The sequence below is a fragment of the Enoplosus armatus genome, chromosome 2, assembly GCF_043641665.1.
Source record: "Enoplosus armatus isolate fEnoArm2 chromosome 2, fEnoArm2.hap1, whole genome shotgun sequence".
In the NCBI taxonomy this organism is placed as follows: domain Eukaryota; kingdom Metazoa; phylum Chordata; class Actinopteri; order Centrarchiformes; family Enoplosidae; genus Enoplosus; species Enoplosus armatus.
In genome coordinates this window covers 20,989,573-21,010,778 of record NC_092181.1, presented here as the reverse complement: position 1 = coordinate 21,010,778, position 21,206 = coordinate 20,989,573, and the positions used below count along the sequence as shown (strand labels likewise).

General features: G+C 40.3%; 3 protein-coding genes across 3 annotated transcripts; 2 read left to right on the top strand and 1 right to left on the bottom strand.

Moving 5' to 3' along the window:
• Positions 1–405: 405 nt before the first annotated feature.
• marchf1 (membrane-associated ring finger (C3HC4) 1) lies at positions 406–4,014 on the top strand. Its single transcript, XM_070912729.1, has 4 exons — positions 406–1,124; positions 1,341–1,521; positions 1,674–1,822; positions 3,660–4,014. The coding sequence occupies exons 1-4, from the start codon at positions 406–408 to the stop codon at positions 4,012–4,014; spliced, it is 1,404 nt and encodes a 467-aa protein (XP_070768830.1).
• A 1,097-nt stretch (positions 4,015–5,111) lies between these two features.
• tma16 (translation machinery associated 16 homolog) lies at positions 5,112–8,019 on the bottom strand. Its single transcript, XM_070920150.1, has 7 exons — positions 7,982–8,019; positions 7,760–7,863; positions 6,944–6,981; positions 6,771–6,855; positions 6,442–6,590; positions 6,310–6,352; positions 5,112–6,007 (listed from the first exon to the last, which is right to left on the bottom strand). The coding sequence occupies exons 1-7, from the start codon at positions 7,982–7,984 to the stop codon at positions 5,824–5,826; spliced, it is 606 nt and encodes a 201-aa protein (XP_070776251.1). The 5' UTR covers positions 7,985–8,019; the 3' UTR covers positions 5,112–5,823.
• Positions 8,020–12,253: 4,234 nt separating this feature from the next.
• On the top strand, positions 12,254–20,213 carry tmem154 (transmembrane protein 154). Its single transcript, XM_070921077.1, has 9 exons — positions 12,254–12,458; positions 13,245–13,340; positions 13,988–14,050; positions 14,266–14,316; positions 14,507–14,686; positions 15,122–15,176; positions 16,005–16,081; positions 16,622–16,664; positions 19,142–20,213. Exons 1-8 carry the CDS (start codon positions 12,365–12,367, stop codon positions 16,651–16,653), a joined length of 648 nt encoding a protein of 215 aa, XP_070777178.1. The 5' UTR covers positions 12,254–12,364; the 3' UTR covers positions 16,654–16,664; positions 19,142–20,213.
• Positions 20,214–21,206: the final 993 nt, after the last annotated feature.

Below are 21,206 nucleotides of genomic sequence, written 5' to 3'. Positions count from 1 at the left end.
ACCACAGATGAAATCCAGTTCACCTCCATTGTATTGAGGTGAATGCAGAAATCTCAGATACAGATATCTCAAAACCTGGGCGTAGACAAGACAAACATCTAGCATAGCTAGAGAGAAAGTAACTAGTAGAATATTGTATGTTTTTTCTAATGTGGGTGAACTGATCCTTTAAGTGCTTACAAACAGGTTTCAGCCCATTTGTTTAGTTGATGTCATGACATTCACGTCGTTTCCATCTTGTTTCATCTCATTTTTTACACATCTCCATCTCTGTGTTCGTGTGTGTGTGTGTGTGTGTGTGTGTGTGTGTGTGTGTGTGTGTGTGTATTCAGTGGCCCGCTGTCCCGTTTAGAGGAGGATGCTTCTGACTCGCAAAAACACAACAAGCACACACACACCTCAGTGATGACCGTCACCAGCACTACTCTGGGCTCGTCAGCTCAGGCCCAGAAGAAGCAGGTGAAGCGCCGCCACCGCCGCAAGAGGAACAGCTGCACCGCCCTCGACTGCGTGGAAACCAACACCAAACAGGAGCAGACCGACCGCAGCCTCAGCTCTGACCGCAGCGAGCGGGGGGAGAAGAGGGAGCGGTCTTCCAGGAACCGGAGAGAACTCCCACCTCGCCTCCGCTGCTCAGGGGCCCCCGAGTCTGAATCCACCTCTGAGGACGAGGCGTGGCGTGAGGCCCGCAGCTGGAGCAAAGAGAAAGCCCGAAGAGTGCGCCGCCGCAGCGGAAGCAGTCGTGAGAGGGATGGAGCGAACAAAGACAAAGCAGAGATCATGGAGCTGCAGTCAGTGGATTCAGATGAAGGGAAGGAGAACCAGCCTCTGGTGGAGGAGGGCGGGGGCCTTAAGAAGCGGCACAGCAGCAGGGCCTCGGTGAAGAGAGACGGCCACGTTTCACCGAGGGAAGGCTCACAGACCAGAGATAAGAGATGCAAGTCACGCAGCCCAGAAGGCAGCTCCTCACTGGCAGAGGACGGCGAGGAACTCATCACCAAGAGATACCAGGAAAAGGGGTCAGGGGGTGGGGACATGTCGGTGCCCACACCACAGAAACACTGCGGTGTGAATGGAGGCACTGCACAGCCCTGCTCTGATGACTCTGAGATGGAAGTCTGCAGGTTAGTGTTGGTTTGTGAGCCTATATGAGTGTGTGTGTGTGTGTGTGCACTAATCATCTATCAATATCAGGTTCAAGTTCAAGTTTAATTTTTATTGTCAAAAAAGGGAAACTCTCTTTGTCAGAATGTAGAAGAGACACCCCAAAAACAATCCATAAAAATAGTACAGAGGCTGCATATTATGACCTGTTCTGATGTGTGTGTGTGTGTGTGTAGGATCTGCCACTGTGAGGGGGATGAGGAGTATCCATTGATAATGCCTTGCCGCTGCACAGGGAGCCTGAGCTTCGTCCACCAGGCCTGTCTCAACCAGTGGATCAAATCCTCAGACACTCGCTGCTGTGAACTCTGCAAGTTTGACTTCGTGATGGAGACGAAGCTCAAACCTTTACGCAAGGTGCGCACATGCTCATAAATCTCATTCAAAGCTGTGAACTGACGTCGGCTCCTCCAGACGGGAGTGTCAGGCTGTGATAATGAACACCATTTATCTCTCTCGTGTAATGTTGCCTCTCATCCCCTGTCCATCTCCACCCCTCTGTCTTCCAGTGGGAGAGGCTACACATGTCGAAGAGTGAGAGGAGAAAGATCTTCTGTTCAGTGTTGTTTCACCTGATAGCAATAGCGTGTATGTTGTGGTCAGTCTACGTTTTGGTGAAGAGAACCGCAGAAGAGATCAGACTTGGGAAGAACGGTCAGTACCCCCACCCCCCCACCCCCTCTCACATACCACAGACATGCAGAGTAAAACCTCAAACTTCTGATCATTTTTGTATTATGATCCAAATTAAAGGTACCATGAGGAGTTTTAACTGTAAAACACAGTTTTCTTCACATTCATCGTATCTCACTTAATGGCATTGTGTGTATACTTAAAGCCTAACGTGTTCCCTTTCAAACCTATAATTTTGAAAGTGCGTTGTTCACATCAGCTGTGATGCAGTGAAATGCAGGGTGGCATAGTCTTGAGGCTGTGCTAAAAAAAAGCTAGTGTACAATGAAGAATAAGAGAATAATAGTAAAAATACAAATTAGAAAAATATATATTAATGATTAGAATTCAAGGATAAAAAAATATATAAATGTATGTAGTATGAAAATACTGTAGGTTCATAAGTAAGCATATCATATAAAAATGTAATATGTCACAGCTGTAAATATGAATTTCTGTCTGCTGCAGAAATTTGTATCACATCCTGTCCGCACATGTGCATCCTCATGTTGGTAAAACACCTAATGCAAACAACACAGGACCATTAAAACACTGCACTGTAGCGCCCCTAGTGGTCAAAAACTCCACATTGTACCGTCCACCTGCTGATCTTTACACCTGTCTGACTTTGGCGATGTGATTTTGAAGACAAGTTTCGTCTGTAGACACTGGTTGTTTTCATGTTTTCCCAAAATCTAGTAAAACTAGTGAAAAGTATACGTGCGTGTTTGTGAATTGTATAGTGTAAACTTAATGTGATGGTCATGCTCAAGTGTCATGGTGTTAAGGGTCCAGCTCTAAAGTGAAGACTTTTGAACTGCACATATATCCAAGTCACATTCATTTGTCATTTCACATACAAATACTTAAATCATACCATGTTATCTCAAAATTACCAGAAGCTCGTGTTGAAATGAGGCAGCCAAATGCAGTAGAGCTTTAAAATATATCAACTGTTTCATCAATGACTGTAAAAAGACACATCTACTTGCTTGCAAGACTTGACATTCGTCTGACATAGGTCATCCATCTAAGTGAACCTTTTTTTAACCCGTGTTTTTATGTTACAGTAAGTTATACCATCATCACATGACAGTGAGGAAAAGCAAGAGCGACTGTATGTCGTTCTAATATGACACACAGGAAACAAACTAACTGCATGTTCAGAGTTCATCACAAGGACAAGAAGTGCTCAGCAAGGTTTTCAATGAAGTCTCGGCGCATAACGAAACCATACATTTGAGAAAAACAGGTCCAACTGACGAGTTTGAAATGATCTGATCTACGCACTGCACTGACTACGCTGAAACCTGTCTATGGAAAATAGTTTCAGTATTGTGACGTATACATTAACTAAACATCAGAATATTCTTTTGTTTTGACTGACACTTTGACAGGTCACCTGATGGCCGTCGCCTGATGCACTCATTAGCTTCAACTGTATTTGAGTTTGTCATGATCTGTGCTTTTGTATATTCATTGTCGTGTTCGTTGATGGCGTGGTGTGTTGTGCTGTGATCATAGTGTATCTGTATTATCTTTCTCAGATCGTAGGACCTAAAGTTAAAGGTAGCAAACATAGATGCAGTATGTTAAAAACACTTAATATATATTAATAAACATTAATGTATATTAATTGTATATCATAAATAATAGCACGTTTATTCAGAGGTCATAGAAATAAAGAGAAATTACACTCACTCTTGATTGCAGAGGAATTATGGAGAGTTTCTCTTCTGAAGTACTATTCGCCACAGGGTAAGCAGAGCTCTGCACACACCACCCATCATCATCCGCCACACATCCTGCAGGTCGACTTACAGCCGCGTGTGTTTTTGTGTGTGTGCGTCCTCAGGTGTGCTGGAGTGGCCCTTCTGGACCAAGCTGATTGTGGTGGCCATAGGCTTCACGGGCGGCCTCATCTTCATGTACATCCAGTGTAAAGTCTACCTGCAGCTGTGGCGCCGCCTCAAGGCTTTCAACCGCATCATCACTGTACAGAACTGCCCCGAGAAAGGCGCGCACAACTCTCAGGCCCGGCCCAGCGCCCTGACCAACGGCATGCACGAGACTGTGGAGGTTCCGGTCAGTCCGGCCCCCGTCCCGGCTCCAGAGGCACAGACGGACTCAGACGTGTCGGTGGAGGCCGCGGTGGCGCCGGCACAAAACCCCGTCTGACTGATTTTCCTTCCCGCTCAGAAAGAGTCCTGAATCACACCCTGCTCATCCAACAACACAAGCTGGTGTAAGCACGGCGTGATTTAGACTCCTCAAGTGTTTTAGTGTTGTTGCATCTCAGCTCCTGTGATTACTGATCTTGAGACACAATGGACAGATTTAAAGTCCTTCAGCGGTCAAGGATAACTGAAAGGCTGCAGTGAAATGAATATGCGAAGTAAGGAAGAACGTGGCAGGCCAGGAAGTGAAGAGGAGGTGAGGAGATGTAAAGGAAAATAAAGCCATCAGCAAGAGAAGTTTGTAAAGACTGCAGTCATGTGGTATATTGACGGTTTTATTCCTGTATGCACTTTCTCAAACTGCACTGACATGAGTTAAAGGTGTGAACGCCCTGTGGACACTATTAAAGGTCTCAGTATGCTTCAAACAAACCTTGGACAACACGCCTTACAACCAGGTCTTAAGGCTAAACACAGTTGCTGAGTGAAAAATGAAAAGTTGGCAGTCACAGGAGGCGAAATGTAAGGAATTGTAGAAATGGGGCTCATGGTGGTGTTGCACTTGGTTGTGCGTTCCATGTGAAGAGAGATGGAAGTGGTTGTGCAAAGAACAAAGAAAGACAAATTCACACCTCACTGCACACTAGGACAATCACTGCAGAAACGGGCAGATATGGTGCGAAAACGGATACAGACAGAGAACGTGCATGAAGTCCTGTTCTTCCTACATTGGGTGTCTGCATTAATGGACATGTTCACAACCGTTTGTTGGGGCAGTCATGCATTTTGGGCTCATATCATGTCAAACTATAAATTATGAAGATTAAAAAAAATAGTTGTGTCGTCCAACCATGTCTGAAGACAAAAGCTTGAACATGATGTTGACACTTCCGCACACCTGGCCAGCTGTTACCTGAAGTGGGTAAAGTGAGTTTCAGATGCTTTTAGACGATCCAACAACCACTGTTTTTGAAGCATACTGAGGCCTTAACTCTCCTTCCTGACAATCAGGTCTTCAGACACCAAAGAGTCAGATATGATAAGTAGAGAAACAACTATTTAAACAGTATCTTTAGCTCAGTCTGAAATTGAAAAGTGTAATGTTTTGAAAAAGCTGAATTTATTTATGATCATAGGGAAGTTTTGAATATTTCCTAAAATAGCAAATCTCAAGTAGCCCAGTTGTTTGACATTTTGTTTTGACAGTTTGCAGCTTCATGTGGTCCTGCTCTGCGAGGCCCCCTTATTTATACATCGATGTAACTAGAGCTTTCATGGTTGCCATCCGTTAATGTTTTTACAGACTTGACACACTGTGTGAGTGACCGACCAGTCAATCTACAAAAGGTGACTGTTGTTTACGTTTTGTCCACTTTTCTACAGGTTTAATTTGGTTTCATTTACTTTTATTTTTTACCAGTGTCACTGTCACGTCACAGAATTTCTTTCTGTGGGTCTTATATCCACCACAACAATAGAGCACTCAACATCTTGGTCAAAACCTTTTTCTATCCCTGATTGGATAAAATTGAATATTCAGGTTACATATGATGCATATTTGTTTGTGCAATAAACAATGAATGTAGAACCCCTCACAGGCTGGTGTGAAGTTACTGAACAACAAGACGCTGAAGGAGGGCAGACAGACGCCATCTTTAGTTTTCCATCAGAGGCTTTGGCACCATCTTCTGGACAATCATGGAGTAGCAGCATTTTCCCCACACGGGCACACAGACACACCATTTCTATAAAAAAGTCTTTGCTGAAGGCCAGTCAGATGTTCGACTGGAGCTGTGACACTGAGCCAGCCTCAGTTTGAGTCCGACATCAGCACCATCTCATCCAGCTCCTCATCATTTAAGTCATCTTCATCATCCTCATTATCATCTTCTGCATCATGTTTCTCCTCCTCTTCGTTCTTTGTGTCCAAACCTTTGTTAGACACCTTTCGCAGTTTAATATTTGGAAGTTTCTTCAGATCACCGGTCCACTCCCTGCCGAAATAAAGGATCAACAAACGCTATCAGATAGGATGTCCCGTGTGCAAATCCTCTGCTTGAAATCACAATATTTAAAATGATTCAAATGGTGAATAATTTAATCCATGTGCTTATTACAAAAAGAGGACGACTCTCTGCACATTATGGAGTCATAGAAATTATGCAATAATCATCAAGACTCATCTTCATTTCATCATTTGCATGATTATATTTTGTCAAATCATGGAAGCTGAATAATTGTGGCCTCTTCTCAAATATTGTATTAAAACAGAAAACTCAAGCTCCTGTCCACTAACCTGAATGTTTTCAGATGCTTTGCATTAATGATGTCTGGGATCTCTGTGAAGACGACAAAACAAAGGATCATGGAGTTTTTTCTGACACCGAATGTGTGCATGTATATAGCATATGTGTGTATATATTTATACCAAATCCGACGCCCTCATATTGCGCTCGCTCTCGCTCGATGGTCTGTTTGATGACGGCCTCTCTGGCACCGTGGAGACGACCTTGCCGACCTTTGATCCCATTCATCAACTCAATCTGCTCCAGTTCAGAATCAAACCTTTGGAGGTACCTGCGCATACACAACAAAATACACAAGCTCACTCAACATTGAGAAACAAAAAAAATGGTGCTCTAATATACAATTCACAAATTGCACAAATGCTTCTTTCCTTGTTTTACATGCAAATGTTGATGCATTTCAAACCTAAAATTATGAGCGGGAAAAAACAAAATGAGCACCATCCCTGACCTTTCAACAACGTCACAGGCATCTTTTCTGGTGTACGCTGTCTTTTCTGGATCCAACTGTCCCTGAAACCACAACAGCTTCTCACCTGTCGAGTCGAGAGACAGGCGAATGAAAGAAAGAGACGTTGAGATTTTATCCTCACAGCCAGCAAGCATGAATAATACGATACCTACCAATGCTGCTCAGACGTGTTGCTTTGTCATTCTTCTGCCTGCAGCACCAGAGAAACAAAGTAAATTAAAGTAATGTGTGATAGAAGTATGTTAATTTATATATCTTTACGCAAAATACTATATGTACTGCAGTGATTTGTTTTTGTTGGGTTAACTGTTGTTTGTAGCAGATACTATCTTAGTTCTACATATTTCCATTTTTATGGAGTTTTGACCGGTACATTTACTCAAGTACTGTACTTAAATTCAATTTTGAAGTACTTATTTTATGCTACTTTATACTTCTACTCTACTACATTTTGGAGGCCAATATACTTTTTACTTCACTATATTTATCAGACAACATAAGTTACTGGTTACTTTGCAGAGTCAGATTATCAATACAAAATATAAATCAACGGATATTTGATGATATATACACATTTCTATGGATTAAGACACCCAGCTGTATATAAAGTAGTTGAAATCTGCTCCATCTTTTCCAGCTGCAACATTAGTGATGCTTACAGATTAATGTATCACTACTTATAATCTAGTGATATATTATATATTCTTTTGAAATGCGTCATTCTGCATATTGAGTACTTTAAGTATATTCTGATTCTAATACTTTTGTACTTTTACTTAAGTAACATCCTGAATGCAGGACCTTTAGTTTTAACTAAGTAGAGTAGAGTATTTTTGCACTGTGGTGTTGCTACTTTTACTTTAGTACTTGGTGGGAATACTTCCTCCACCACTGGGTATGACAACACCAGAAGTCAGTTGCGCTGAAATGCAGCTGATGTTGTGTTTTATTTCTTCTGCAATCATCACCTTTCTTTTTTTTTCAGCCTGATTTCTTCTCGGGCGAGGTAAGCAGCTTTCCTGCTGTACGGGTGAGCAACCTTCTCCGGGGCTTTTCCTTTCTGAGCCTTCGGCTGAAAAATAAACAATTAAAACTATTTTCAGCGTTAAAAACAATGAAAACATTACATTTTAAATGACTACTCATTAATATTGTACTGACAGAAGTAAGTCGCGGCACAGCAGCCTTACCATTTTAACTGGTTGAAAACACGCGTGCTGCTCCTCTGTTGACACCTGGACCGGAAGTGGTCCGATCCGTCACCAAATTCTGTCCGGACGTGTTGCGGAGAAAATATGAGAGGTTCCTGTTTTCAAGGCGTCACATATTCACAATCAGTTAAAGTTATTAAACTTAAAAAATGAAACGTTTGAGAAAACTAATGTTGATAGTTACTGCGTTTGACTCCGTATATTGAAATTCTTGTTGTGTGTGCTTATTTGGATGGCTAAATGAAGATGTAATTATATATAACCATGAAATCCATCACAAGACTTGTGATGGGTATGCTGTTGACTTATCTTGTCTGTCTCTACATATTTCAAATAAAAACATTGACTCATTTTAAGATTATGTAGTCATTTTAATAGGGGTTACACAATGCAAATGAAATGAGCAAATTATTACTATACACTATTTGACAAAAAGTGACCTTACACAACAACTTCTATGAGGACATAAAACGTTTCCTTATGAATTGATAAGCAACTTGCATAACAAAACAGAGTTCCCTTGATTTAGTAATATGTAAACAACTGAAGGGAATCATTTTGTTAGACTTACAATGGAGTGATGCTTGGACAGCATCACCTTCTTTACTTGCAAAATAACAGAGATTTACAGTAATTTGATGGATTAACATTTGTCAAATTTGACAAATGAGAACATATCAGTCCAGTTAAAGCTGCTTCAGACGGACCAGTTGAGACCAGTCAGGCTCCTCCAACACCTCAGGCTTTGCTCGGTTCAGTTTAAAAGATCAGATAAGAAGCAAGAGAACAAGCCCCGGTTTGTTTTAAACACTATCATTTTAAAATCCAGCAAAATCAGGAACAAACAGCTTTAAAAGTTGGTTGAAAATTTTTTTCCAGCCAAAACTTGCATTGGTCAGTGGTACGACTTGAGATGAGACAAACTCTTTCATCTTCTGTGGCTAAAATAACAATGTGAGGATGCATTATGAGGCCAAAAGTATGTGGACACACATACCATCTACATACTTTTGCATACTTTTGTCCTGAGGCTGTTTTTCGTAGTTTGGTCTCCTTAGATGATATCTTAGGTTACAGAGTGCCTCCAACTTTGTGGCAACAGTTTGACATGACAAGCTCTCGTGCACAAAGCGAGGCCTATAAAGAAATTTCCCAGTTTGGTGTCTAAAAATGTGATTGGCCTGCAGAGAGTCCTGACCTCATCCCCATCCAACACAATGAATTGAAAGATTATCACCAAACATTAGTGGCCGACCTCACTAATGCTCTTGTGGCTAAATGGGATAAAACCCCTGAAGTCAGGTTCTTAAATCTTGTGGAAAGCTTTCTCAGAAGAGTGGAGGCTATTATTGGAGCAGATTAACGCCCACAGTTGTGGGATTAGATGCTCAACAATCTCTGTTTGATGTCCAGGTGTCAAAGTACTTTTGACAGTATGTGTGTCTTCACTTTGCTTTTGAGTAACAGGAACTTTCATGTACGCCTGCAGTGATCGCAGATTTCTTCAGAACGATGCCCACAAAAGCATAAAAAACACGTCAGGGGAGGAAGAATCTGACACCTAATGATATATTGATGATTGATGATTGATTAATGATTGTTAATACTGATGCATCAGTGTGTTAACAGCATTTTACTGTTGTAGCTGCACGAGCTGGAGCCAGTTTCATTTACTTTATATTATGTCATTTATTCCAGCGGTTTCCAAAAGGCCACAAGTCTAATCTAATGATTAATGATGAGAGCAAAGAAGGAAAAATGAATTCTGTTGTACAAATGTGTATTCATTCTTAATAATCTTTGTTTTTTGTGAGACATTTGTTAATTTTACCTCTTTGGGCCTAAAACAATCATTTTAGTTAAACCATGTGAGAAGTTTTAGGAAGTCACTATTTGATGGAACTGTTAACAACTCATAGACATCTGAAACATGACAAGGGGCCCAAACTAGACACTTTTTGTAAAGGGTTAAAAGGCTAAAAGATTGGGAAACCCTGGCTTAGTCTTTAACAATGCATTGTATTCTAACAAGCTGTGAAATAAATGTAGTTGAGTAGAAGTAAAAAGTAGTATAAAATGGAAATACTCACAGACAAATACCTCAAAATTGTACTTAAGTACAGAACTAAAGTAATATCAAATGTACTAAAAAGACGATATTGGAAACTGTGCACACGTCTTCTAAAACTTCAAAGTCACAGTAATAAAGCAAGTGTGCGTCTGCTGGAGTGAGTCACACCTTCAGCAGAGTGACTCAGATCGCATGACTCAGTTAGATAGATAGGTAAATAAAGTCTTTTCAGGGAGAGACAGCCGTCTCAGAGACTGAACTCACACATTATGAGTAGTTTTGTTTTTCTCTGAGCCAAATGTTTTAAGGTTACATTCTTTATGGCCTTCAGTTTAATTCGTTGGCATGTAAATCTTCAACTCTTTCATTCTCTATTCAGAAAGTTTATGTTGTGTAAGCTTTTCACTTTCAAATTCACAGCAATGTTTATTCCAAATAACTCTGTATTTTAAGTTCATGTAACAGGGCTGGTCATCATGAACTTGATCCTAAGAGGAAAATAATTGTGATAAGTTCTTAAATGGACAGAAGAAAGACATTTTTCAGTAAAGGAAATATATAACTTTGAACCTCAGAAACAGAAATGATTATGATGCCACTTTCTAATAAGGCGCCGTTTGTGAAGAGGTTATAGGTTGTAATTAATGGCTTTATTAATTGCTCATAAATCATTTATAGGTCAGTTATAAGTCGTGAAAAATCCCATTGACTGGTTGGTCCATTCATTTCTAGAATAACACCGCAGACGACCTGGAACAAAATCCATTTATTAACAATTTATCAACATTTACAACTGCATACTTGATGGCTTATTAGAAAGTGAGAATCCCATGAGAATTTATTAATGGAACAATGGAACACTTATACCTGTATTATTACCAAATACGGTTATTAGGATAAACACCCGTCGATGGGATTTTTCAACCTGGCAACTCAAAATTGGTCCTTAGTTACGGCTTATAACTAATTCATAAAGCATTAGTAAATTGTTTATTAGTCACTATTAAAGCTGTTTGTTACAACTTTTATAAAGGGTGACTTTATTACAAAGCGGTTCCTATATTTTTAGCCACACTAGCAGCGTGGCTCCAGGGACGGCTATGTCAGTTTGTCGATCCACCACTTTGGTCCAGACTGAAATATCATATTCATGTTCAGGATAAATTGAAATAACTTTGGCGACTTTAAACTTCTCGTCTAGCGCCATCATCAAGTCAAAATTTCCAATATCCAATTCTTTGGTTTATGACCAAATACCTGCCATCAGCTTGTGCTTTGTGTTTAGTGCTAGTTAGCAAATGTTAGCATGACAGTGAACATGGTAAAAATTATACCTGCTAAACGGCAAATGTTAGCATTGTCACTGTAAGACTGTTGGCATGCTGTTGTTAGCATTTAGCTGAAAGTGCAGCTGTGTCATGGAGCCGCACGCGCGGCTGCAGACTCTCGTTTTAGAGATTTATGTCCATACTATTTGATATTGAAGTTATATTTATTCTATCAGGAACTATTTTTGTTCTCACAGAACACATAGTGTCCTGGGTTACTTTACCCTTTAACCTGACTTTTTTCTCATGTAAGAATCACGGAATATTGCCCAACCTTACGCTTCAGAGAACTGACAACCAGAGGAGGTGGCATTAATTGCGTTTTAAAACCATTTGTGATGTATTGATAATAGTCACAGTTGGTAGAACCACAAACCCCAGCACATCATGTTGAAACCTGTTGCCTCCATGTTTCTGCTGTGAGATGAAGAAAAGAGTAGAGTCCTTTTAAAGTTCACCCATAGATAATCGTAACAGCATGACCCTCAAATTCATGATAAGTACTTTACCACAAAGAGTGACTTATGATCCTGCCATGAGCTGAACAAGCAAATAAGCAGCAAATATACAGCCTTGGAGTAATTATAAGCAGCAGCTGGACACGGCCAAAACTCCCTCAAGAGATACCCGACCAGCTGGCACTCACTGAGATCATACAAAATAGTTTTTTTCCTTCCTTAAAGTGTGTTCAGCTTCCCCCTCACCACTCTGTAGGGCTGCATACCTAACCGGCAGGAATGCGATTGTACTGCAGCTGAAGAGCCGTCAGACTTGTGGCGACAAGCTCACAGTTGGTTGCATCACATCCGAGTGAGTTATCTGAGTGAGTCTGAGGGTGTGTGAGTGAGTGACTGAGCCTTTTTTTTCTTCTTCTTCTTCTTTTCCTTCCATTTAACATGTTAAGTCAGATCAGGAAGTGTGATGCTGTGACAGTGGAGAAGGAAGCGGGCACACAATGGCACTATGTCTGCTTCTTGTCCTGGTAGCATGAGAGGCCCCCGGGTGAAGATCCCTCTGCTGCTGCTACTGCTGCTGCTGAGCTCTCTGGCTGGGACAGGTAGGACTGGAAGATCACCTTTCTGTACTCTCTGAATTAAGACACGACACCGCTCTCCACTTTCCTGTCTCCTCCCTGCTTTCTCTTTTGTGGTCTAGTCGACTTTTCTGGCTTTGGGACTGTGAGTGTAACTTCTTGACAGGAAGTGTTTATTATTGATATTGCGAAAATTTAACCACTTTTGTTGCTGATAAAGCAGATAGCAAGACTTGAGGACCCAAAGTACTAAATCCTGTCTTACCTCAATCCACTTTTTTGTCAAAACCATGGAAACTGAATCCCTCCTGCATTTCAAATTAAACTGTTCAAAGCTCAGCCTAAGTAATCTTTTCAAATTGTACAGTATACATCATAGACTATTAGTATTGTAAAAACTTCTGACCTTACTGCTGAATCTAGCGTACTTTCTTGAGCAACAGAAATGTTTTCTCACAAATCTTGTACAACGTGACAAAGCTCTTTCGGGAACAAATTGCTCAATGTGTCTGAATATCTCCACCTACTCTACACTGTCCAATAGGTGCATTTTGCAACAGTTTTTGTATTTTTGTAGCAACCACTCAAACTCATGCACACGGAAGTCTTAAGTTCCTGTATGATGTGACTGACAGTTATTCTGCTGCACTGCATATATTATATGGCTGGTGATGTCAGATGTTCTGCAGATATTGCTGTCTTCATTCACTTGTGTGTCTCACTTTTAATATAAATGTGACGCATGTTTTCCTTTAAGTTTCACATTATCCTTTTCAATGATATTGAGTAATGAGAGGTGTTGAATTGCAGTGTTATGCCAATATGAAGATGATGGTATAAATCCAGAAATTGAGCCAGTAGAGGAAGAGACAGAAGCAGAAGGTGATGGTGATACAGAGACCTCAGGTGAGTCGTGAACAATCACAGAAACTCCAGAAATAACACTACACTATGTGGCCAAAAGTATGTGGACATGTGTCACATACTTTTTTCATGGTTTGGGCTAGACCCCTTTGTTCCAGTTAAAAAAAAAAAAAAAAAATAATAATAATAATAATAATAATAATAATTTCCCTTTATTTAACTAGGTTGGGAACCACTGGACTAAACTATCAAACTGTATATTAAGTAGTTAAATTACCTCCACCAGCTACAGAAGGAAGAAATCTTCTTGCACATTGTTGCATCATGTATTAATAATCTAATAATGTCATATATAATAATATATCAGTCACAGGGAACGAGTACTTTTACTCAGTTAAGTTAGTTACTTAAAGTACATTTTGCTGATAATACTTATGTACTTTAATGTGGTATTTTGAACGCAGGAGGAATCTGAGTATTTCTTCCACCTCTGGACATTTATTCCTTATATATATGTATATTATATATGTGGTTTTGGAATGAGATCTTCAGCACTCACATATGGGTGTTATGTGTTATGTGTCCACATGCTCTTGGCCATGTATAATGAATTGATATTTCAAAACTCATGGATATTACTCACCGTAGACGCTGGCATTATGATGACGTGCTGCTCTCTCTGTTTGTAGAACCACTCCCAACTGATCCTGATGCCACCTCAGCATCAGAACCCTTCCTCACAGAAGTGAAGGGTAAGCAGCTGTTTTATTCTACATGGTGCTCTGCTGCTGAAAAAAAAAAACTAAGAGTATTTCACAAATAATTTACTGCTCAGTTGTACAACATTTGATATCCAAATGCAATTTCATGTCACGTCTTGGCACCATTAAGAAAAAAAACATTGGTCAGTACTCACTGAAACATTCCAGTAAAATCATCTGATTGTTTCCTCCACTTTTGTTTCCAGACACCGTAGAAGAAGATAGAGAAGGCTCAGGACAGACCCCCAAAGCTGTTGGTATGTCAGACCAACCATGGCCTAACATACCAGCACAGTACTGATTTGTGTCTAGATGAGTGTAAATGTAAAAGTCTTTGGACTGAATGACGGGACAATGAGAGCAACACTGCAGCAGCATATGTTTATTATACACGTGACAAATCTAAAGACTGATGACTGACTGAGAACTGTTGCCATGGTTCTGCAGACTATTCAGATACAACACAGGACCCCGACTTTACGGGTCCGACCTCCACACCAGAGGGGGACCAGAGTTTGAGTCTCATCATCATCCTGATCCCTGTGGTGCTGGTGGTCGTAATCATCGGCATGATAGTTTGCTGTATTTTCATCAACCGCAGGTGGAACAAAAAAGTGAAAAATCAAGGTATGTCCATCGCCAGAGGGAACACTTTAAAGGGTCAGTTCACCCAAATCACAAAACAACAAAAAACAAAGCATGTTTTCCCTTGTACGCCTGGTGGCCAGTGCAAATGGTTCTGGTTTCATTGGCAGAGATTTTGTTCTTCACGTTAAAAGTATTGAAAGACAGCAATTGCAACTATTTTTTACTAAAAGTAAAATATAGTGGCATCTGTCCAGTGTCCACACCTTCAAATGTAAAATTTTCTGCTAATGTCATGAAAATGTCAATTTAAAGTGCATCTCAAAACTTGACAAATAATACAAAGATTATTTGTGTGGCTAGATACCATGAGGGTTAAATGAGAAAATGCATTTTTGTATCATATTATTGAATTAATATTAACTATTTGTCATTTTATTACAATAAAGATGACTGAACCATGTTCTCTTCTCATAGAGCTACGAAAAGAGGATCCATATTTGGATGGGTCCAGTACAGAGAAGGTGCCAATGTAAGTACTCAGAGTTTAATTCTTTTTTCTACAGCTGCTAATTTGAAGGGCTGTTTGCAACCGTGTAAAATGTTCATTTTGTCCAATTTGTCCAAAGAGTTTACCCTCGATGTGTTATTTCCCTGTGCAAAGGAGGTTTGGGTTTTATATGCATACAAGACTGAGAGATAATATCATCACAAGTCATATCTTGTGGTTAGATATATTTTTTCAGTGGTATTTTCTCTGCTTCTGCATCTCAAGCATATTTACTTCTGTCTTGAGCGCCCAAATTACTTTTAATCTTCTGCTCTCACCATATGTGTAGGTGCACAGACACTGAAGGCTGAAGACAGGAGTTGGCCTTTAAAGTCTTTACTGGAAGTAATTGTGAAATTGTAAAAACAGTGTTTGATAAAAATAAAAATGAACTACTACAGTAACAAGGAAACAGGATCCACAAAATGGTCAATACATTGTCCCGCATACCATTAGCCCCAGACAGCTGACGGCTATGTTACTGATCACAGAAAAACTAACAAATAACAAATTAACAATCACATAACAGCTTTATTAAAAAGAGTACCTACAAATAATGCTCAAACAAGGGCATTTGGAAAGTAGATAAAAGATGTCTGTCGATATTTGTTTGGTCACAGATCTGACAAAATGGTGGACGTAAGGATGTCAGTTAAACTGTAACTGCCATGGAACTCTGCCAGCAGTGGTTGCTACTAGCAACAGAATGTTCGACTGAAAACAACTGATGGTGACGGAAACGTTTAAACTTAGTTTGTTAACCAGGTTTTTGTGTCTTATTGGATTTTGTTTACATTTTGTGCCTTTCAGGCCCATGTTCGAAGAAGACGTGCCCTCTGTGCTGGAGCTAGAAATGGAAGAGTTGGACCAATGGATGAAAAAGGATGGTGGGTATCTTTAGATAAACATGCAGCAACACTGACTACAGTATATCTGTTAATAATCACTCATTCTTAATAAATGTTTGTCATGACAACAGACATTTGACAGTTCATTTAGTCACTTTTTTCTTATATTGCATCTGTTTACACATTTCTAGTTATTGTTGCCAAGATATTCCCCCTTGTACCTTTTGAGTGCTAAATGACATCCATTGTGTCTGACTGTTCTGAGATTAAAACCAGGCATAAAGCATCAAAAAGGGGAAACGTTTCGAACAGTAAGAATACCCTTTTGGGAGTTCCTCCAACAGATGTCACTGTTGCTCTAATCGCTAAGACTTCTTTAGAAGAAGTGGTGATCATACAGGCAGAGGCCAATGCCACTGTCTTGTCTGCTGTCAGTTTATCAGATAGTAATTTTTGCAAATACTGTATATTTCTTATTACTTTACTGCTTTTGAAAATTAGTTTCCAATATTTCTATGATACTGGTGAGGGTTACGTGAATATATGAGTAATGTTTGTTCATTGGTTTGTTTGTTCTAGGTGATCCTGCAGAGGAGGCTAAACATGCATGAATCTATTTATGGTGAGCATACTTTTCACTTATTAAATATATGTCCAGTTTATGAACACTTACAGATTTTATTCAGTTTCTTGTCATTCATCCCTCATGATCAGAGAGGAACTCATAACCTTAAAAAAATATCACTTCTGGTAATAATATTCCGGGAAATGTGTGATTTCTTGAATTCCTCAACTGTGTTAGCTTTACTCTTTGTTAACATTATCTCTCCTGCTCTTCTGTGAACCTTGAGAGTTCATTTGGTAATGTTGATGACTGAATCATCATTGCTGTGCCACAGCCAGTACCAATGTGTCACAGCATGAGCAATTAATTATTAAGCAACGTTCCTGCAGGTGTGAATACAACCTAATGAACTATCTCATTGTGAATACACTGAAAAAAACCCGTAATTATCTGTTTGCCTATGGTGTACACGTTGACTAACCTACATACAGCTTGTTACACAATAATGCTAACACAACACAGACCTTTCCTTTCTTCTGCCAGCCTCTGTTTGTTGTGATGCTCCAGCTGGTTTCAGTATAGCTGTGACTGACGAACTGTGACCCTTTCGTCATTACACATGGTACTGCTTGAAAGCACAAACACTCCTAACATCTGTTAGTGATTACAACAGGCATGCATGGAAGTGTGGCGCAACTTAACCCTGGGATAGTCTCCTTACTGGAAGGGCTGGGAAGGCGAGGTCAAGGTCAACTCCGCGAACTGTTGACCAACGTCATTTACACACTGCTTTTTCTCAGGATTTTATTTCCAACGCTGCTAAGGGTTAGATGTTTCTTTCATTCAACACGGAGGCACTCTGTACACATTAGGTTACACAAGAGATCTCAAAACAGAAGTTAGTGTGATGTTACCGCTGCTGTGGTTGCACAATGTGATGCCTTCACACTGCGGCAGCTGTGCCCTGTGTGTCAGACCTGTGAAATTCCACAGCAACTTTGGATCAAATTAAAGAAAGAAAACATGTACAATGTTGTTGAATCTGCTTTGAAAACAAGTTTTGAAAGCTACCAATTGCTTTGCACTGGAGGAAGTTCAACCATAGTAGACCTACTCTCAAAAGAAATATGGTTTGGTATAGGTACAAAATGCACAAAGTGAGCAATGGCACGAACAGTACTACAAAACCCATACAAAATTAAGTCAAAAGCCAGTAAAAAATTGTTTACTTAAAGCTGCATCAGTTGATTGTTTTGGCCACTTGGGGGCAGCACAACAAGCTGTACATCATCACAACATTGATGTGGTATCACCTTATAAAGTTGTTGTAGTGAACATGTTGTGTATTTACACATCCAGCAGACAAAGAGTAAAATTAGCATTCATTTGTAGTTGTGTTTCTCACCACCTGATGAATGTAGGTCCAAAATTAACTCTCCTTTTAGCTCTGTTTTGGTCTTCAACTCCTGAGGGAAATATTTCAGCTGCTAGAAGCTTCGCTAGTTTCACTAACTAGTAAGGTAGGTAACTGTATGCCGTCTGGTGATGGCCACGTAGTGTACAGTGGAGAAAGTGTAGGTTGCGTCGTGGTCAGTTTTGTTGTTGGAGCTTGTCTCGTCATGCCCACTGTGGTTCTTCCTTCACGCTGTGTGACCAACAGCCTTTTGTTTGTGTGGAGGCTGATGACGACAGTAGTAAGGCTATGGATGAACTGTACGGCACAGTCAGAAAGTGTGAATTGACTGAATGTGCCTTCTGTGAAATAGCAATGACTTTATCTCCTGGATGTTACATTATCTGTCCCACTTAACACGAAATCTGGACCAATCAGAACTAAACCCAGATTAGCCCTCTTTTACCTGAAGTAGTCTGAAATCCACCACTCATCAGATAGACTCTCTTTGGATATTAAGGACTTTTACACCTCTAACTGTTCCGAATGTCCTCTAGTGTGAAGGGAGTGAGAGAGCTTCAGAGATGCCTATTAATACATTGTCATGTTATTTCTCGACTTATAGCCAGTTCTGTACTACATTACAGTGTAATATGCATATATTTCTATTGATATTTGTTCTTTATATTGTTTGTATATTAGATGTTTATTCTTATTTTATTATGTTAAATTCAGACATATTTGTGTGATCCTAGTCGATCACCTGCAGCAGGTTACTACAGTATTTAATCCAGCAGGAAAGCTTCCTCACACCTTCACTGTAGCCAGGATGAGAGAAAAGAGGAATAGGTTTGATCAAAGTAGTTTGAATTACAGTAGAGAACAAATTGTCCAAAAGTCATTCATTTCTTTGCTTTCATGGACTAAACATTTCTTGTGGTCTTGGTTGTCGATTCAGCTTGTATCATCACGATGCAAATTCAGTTTAAATATCAGTAAGTTACAACAAAATATGAACTCCACCACCACTCTGGACTCATGTTAGTAGTGTTCAGAGGTTATAGAGGAATGACCTCTCTCTCTCTCTGTCTCTCTGACTCTGACATTGTCACCTCTCTCTCCCATGATTTCTTTACTGCAGGTTAACAAAGGACGCTCTCCTGGTATGCAAGGACACACAGTCAACAATGCATTGTTGCCAACTTGGATGGTCTGACCTTTCTACAATAATCCAGCAACATTTGTCACCACGGGAACAAATTTGACTGCCAGGAAACAACAGCACAACACTTATAGGACACGTACCGACAACATTATTTTCATTTTTACTGTAAAATAATCAGCAAGAAAGCCTTCAATGGACAACAATGTGCAACAGTTGGATTTAAACTTGTTAAATAGTGGCTCTTTCGATCTGAAAGTGATTTTTGTGTATTGTGTATTGTTTCTTTGCCTGTTTTGATCGTATTGTTGTCAGTCTCAGTATTTTCTGTCTCAGTTAATCTGCCTGAGTGAAAAGTATTAAGTTTAAACCTAAAAAACACTCTGCTGCCGCTACCAAACGTTCCCTTTTCTTCAGGTTTCTGCTGTTAAAGAGCATTCGGTCATTTTAAAGAGCATTAGGCCACAGATATGACTGCTCACAGCTCCTGCTGATGTCTTCTCTTCAGCTCAAAGCCTCTTTGTTGTGTTACACTATGTGACTCCCTCCAGCTGCAGGTTTTAATGAGGAAATATCCTGTTGAAGATTGTTGGCATGCATGACAGAGAAAGCCACTCCTTTTCATGCCTGTGCAGAGCTTGTTAGGACTTACAGAGAAAGTGTTTTTATCCAGAAACAGAAATCTCCAAGTGTGAAATCAGTTGCGTTCTGAGTCTTTTGATAAATTATTACCCGTTGCTGAAACAGCTCCCTAAAAGCTGCTTCTGATAAGATTTTCATCTCACCACAGATAATAACTCTCTGACTGAATACTTTGTGTCTACAGATGCGGGTTCAGATGTTTTGCTTCCAGTTTTGATGAATCTAAGTAGTCGTGACACTGATCTAAATGTGAGTGCAACTTTCTAAACGTGTCAGTCAGTATTTTGCAGTATCTTGCACTGTAAATATGAGAATACAGTATACCAAAAGATATTATTTTCAAGGAATGCCTTTTGTAAATATTTCATATAAGGCTGTATGTTGTTGTGCTGACGAAGCTTTGAATAAAATTTCAGTAAATAAAATGAGCTTTTGCTTGCAGTGTGTCTCTAAGGAAGGCAGCAATGAAGATTCTATAGATCTATGAAGAGCTTTGTGCCCTTGTAAACAATGTCATAATTTCAATCATAAACACATTGGTTGTGTAGATATGAATAGTATAGCACCGAAAACACTTTAGACCACTCCCACCTCAACTCGGTCTCACCTCGTGTATAAATTGGACTGAGACTCTCACTCTAACAGCTTTTTCTTCAGCAATTTAAGGAACCAGTGAGGCCCAGAGCTCAGAGGGCTGCGCCTATACTGCCTGGTTACAGTACGCAGATCCAACGTCCTATATCGTATAGGCTTCGCACGCTAAGGGGATAAGGGCGAAGCAGAATATAGTCTATGCCTCACTGGGTCCATCCGGTATAATAAACACACACACACACTCACGTCAGGAGATGAAACAATAAGGGCTCCACGCCCAGCCACTGCGCCATGCGTAATAGCGCACTGAACCCCAGATGCGCTCCAGTGGCACCGCACAGTAGAATACCTGACATTCTCCGTGAGGGGATGAAGGCTGGGACCAAATAAAGCCTACTGCTGTGAGGAAGAGGAGACGAAGGTAACGCACTGTAACAGGCCAGCTCGGAGCAGAGGCTCTCCACGCTCCGACAGGCCGGAGGGAGAGCTCCTGAACCAATCAGCTGTATCAATCACTCTCAGCTCGGATGTTCACAAGTTCTTCCATCACCTCATTTAGATTAAGAGAAAAGTCTAAGTATTGTTGAAGATGTGTTAGTTAGTTAAGCGTCCCCTGAAGGCGTAGACTATTGTAGTGCAGAGCCAAGGACAATTTAACCACGGACTATGACAGAATTTCAACCGGTTGCAAACTGAGAATAATCTATTTCCTATAGGAGAACACATGTGGCGGCGCTCCGGCAGCCCTACACCTATGGTTTAAATCTTCATCATACCTGTTTAAAGATGACAGAACGTGAAATAGAAA

Coding starts and splice junctions, on each gene's coding strand:
- marchf1 (XM_070912729.1), top strand. CDS start 406: ATGACCGTCACCAGCACTACTCTGGGCTCGTCAGCTCAGGCCCAGAAG. Junction 1,125..1,340: donor TCTGAGATGGAAGTCTGCAG/GTTAGTGTTGGT, acceptor GTGTGTGTGTAG/GATCTGCCACTGTGAGGGGG. Junction 1,823..3,659: donor AGACTTGGGAAGAACGGTCA/GTACCCCCACCC, acceptor GTCGACTTACAG/CCGCGTGTGTTTTTGTGTGT.
- tma16 (XM_070920150.1), bottom strand. Junction 6,856..6,943: donor AACACGTCTGAGCAGCATTG/GTAGGTATCGTA, acceptor TCGACTCGACAG/GTGAGAAGCTGTTGTGGTTT. Junction 6,591..6,770: donor GCCTGTGACGTTGTTGAAAG/GTCAGGGATGGT, acceptor GTGTATGCGCAG/GTACCTCCAAAGGTTTGATT.
- tmem154 (XM_070921077.1), top strand. CDS start 12,365: ATGTCTGCTTCTTGTCCTGGTAGCATGAGAGGCCCCCGGGTGAAGATC. Junction 14,317..14,506: donor ACAGACCCCCAAAGCTGTTG/GTATGTCAGACC, acceptor ATGGTTCTGCAG/ACTATTCAGATACAACACAG. Junction 15,177..16,004: donor AGTACAGAGAAGGTGCCAAT/GTAAGTACTCAG, acceptor TGTGCCTTTCAG/GCCCATGTTCGAAGAAGACG.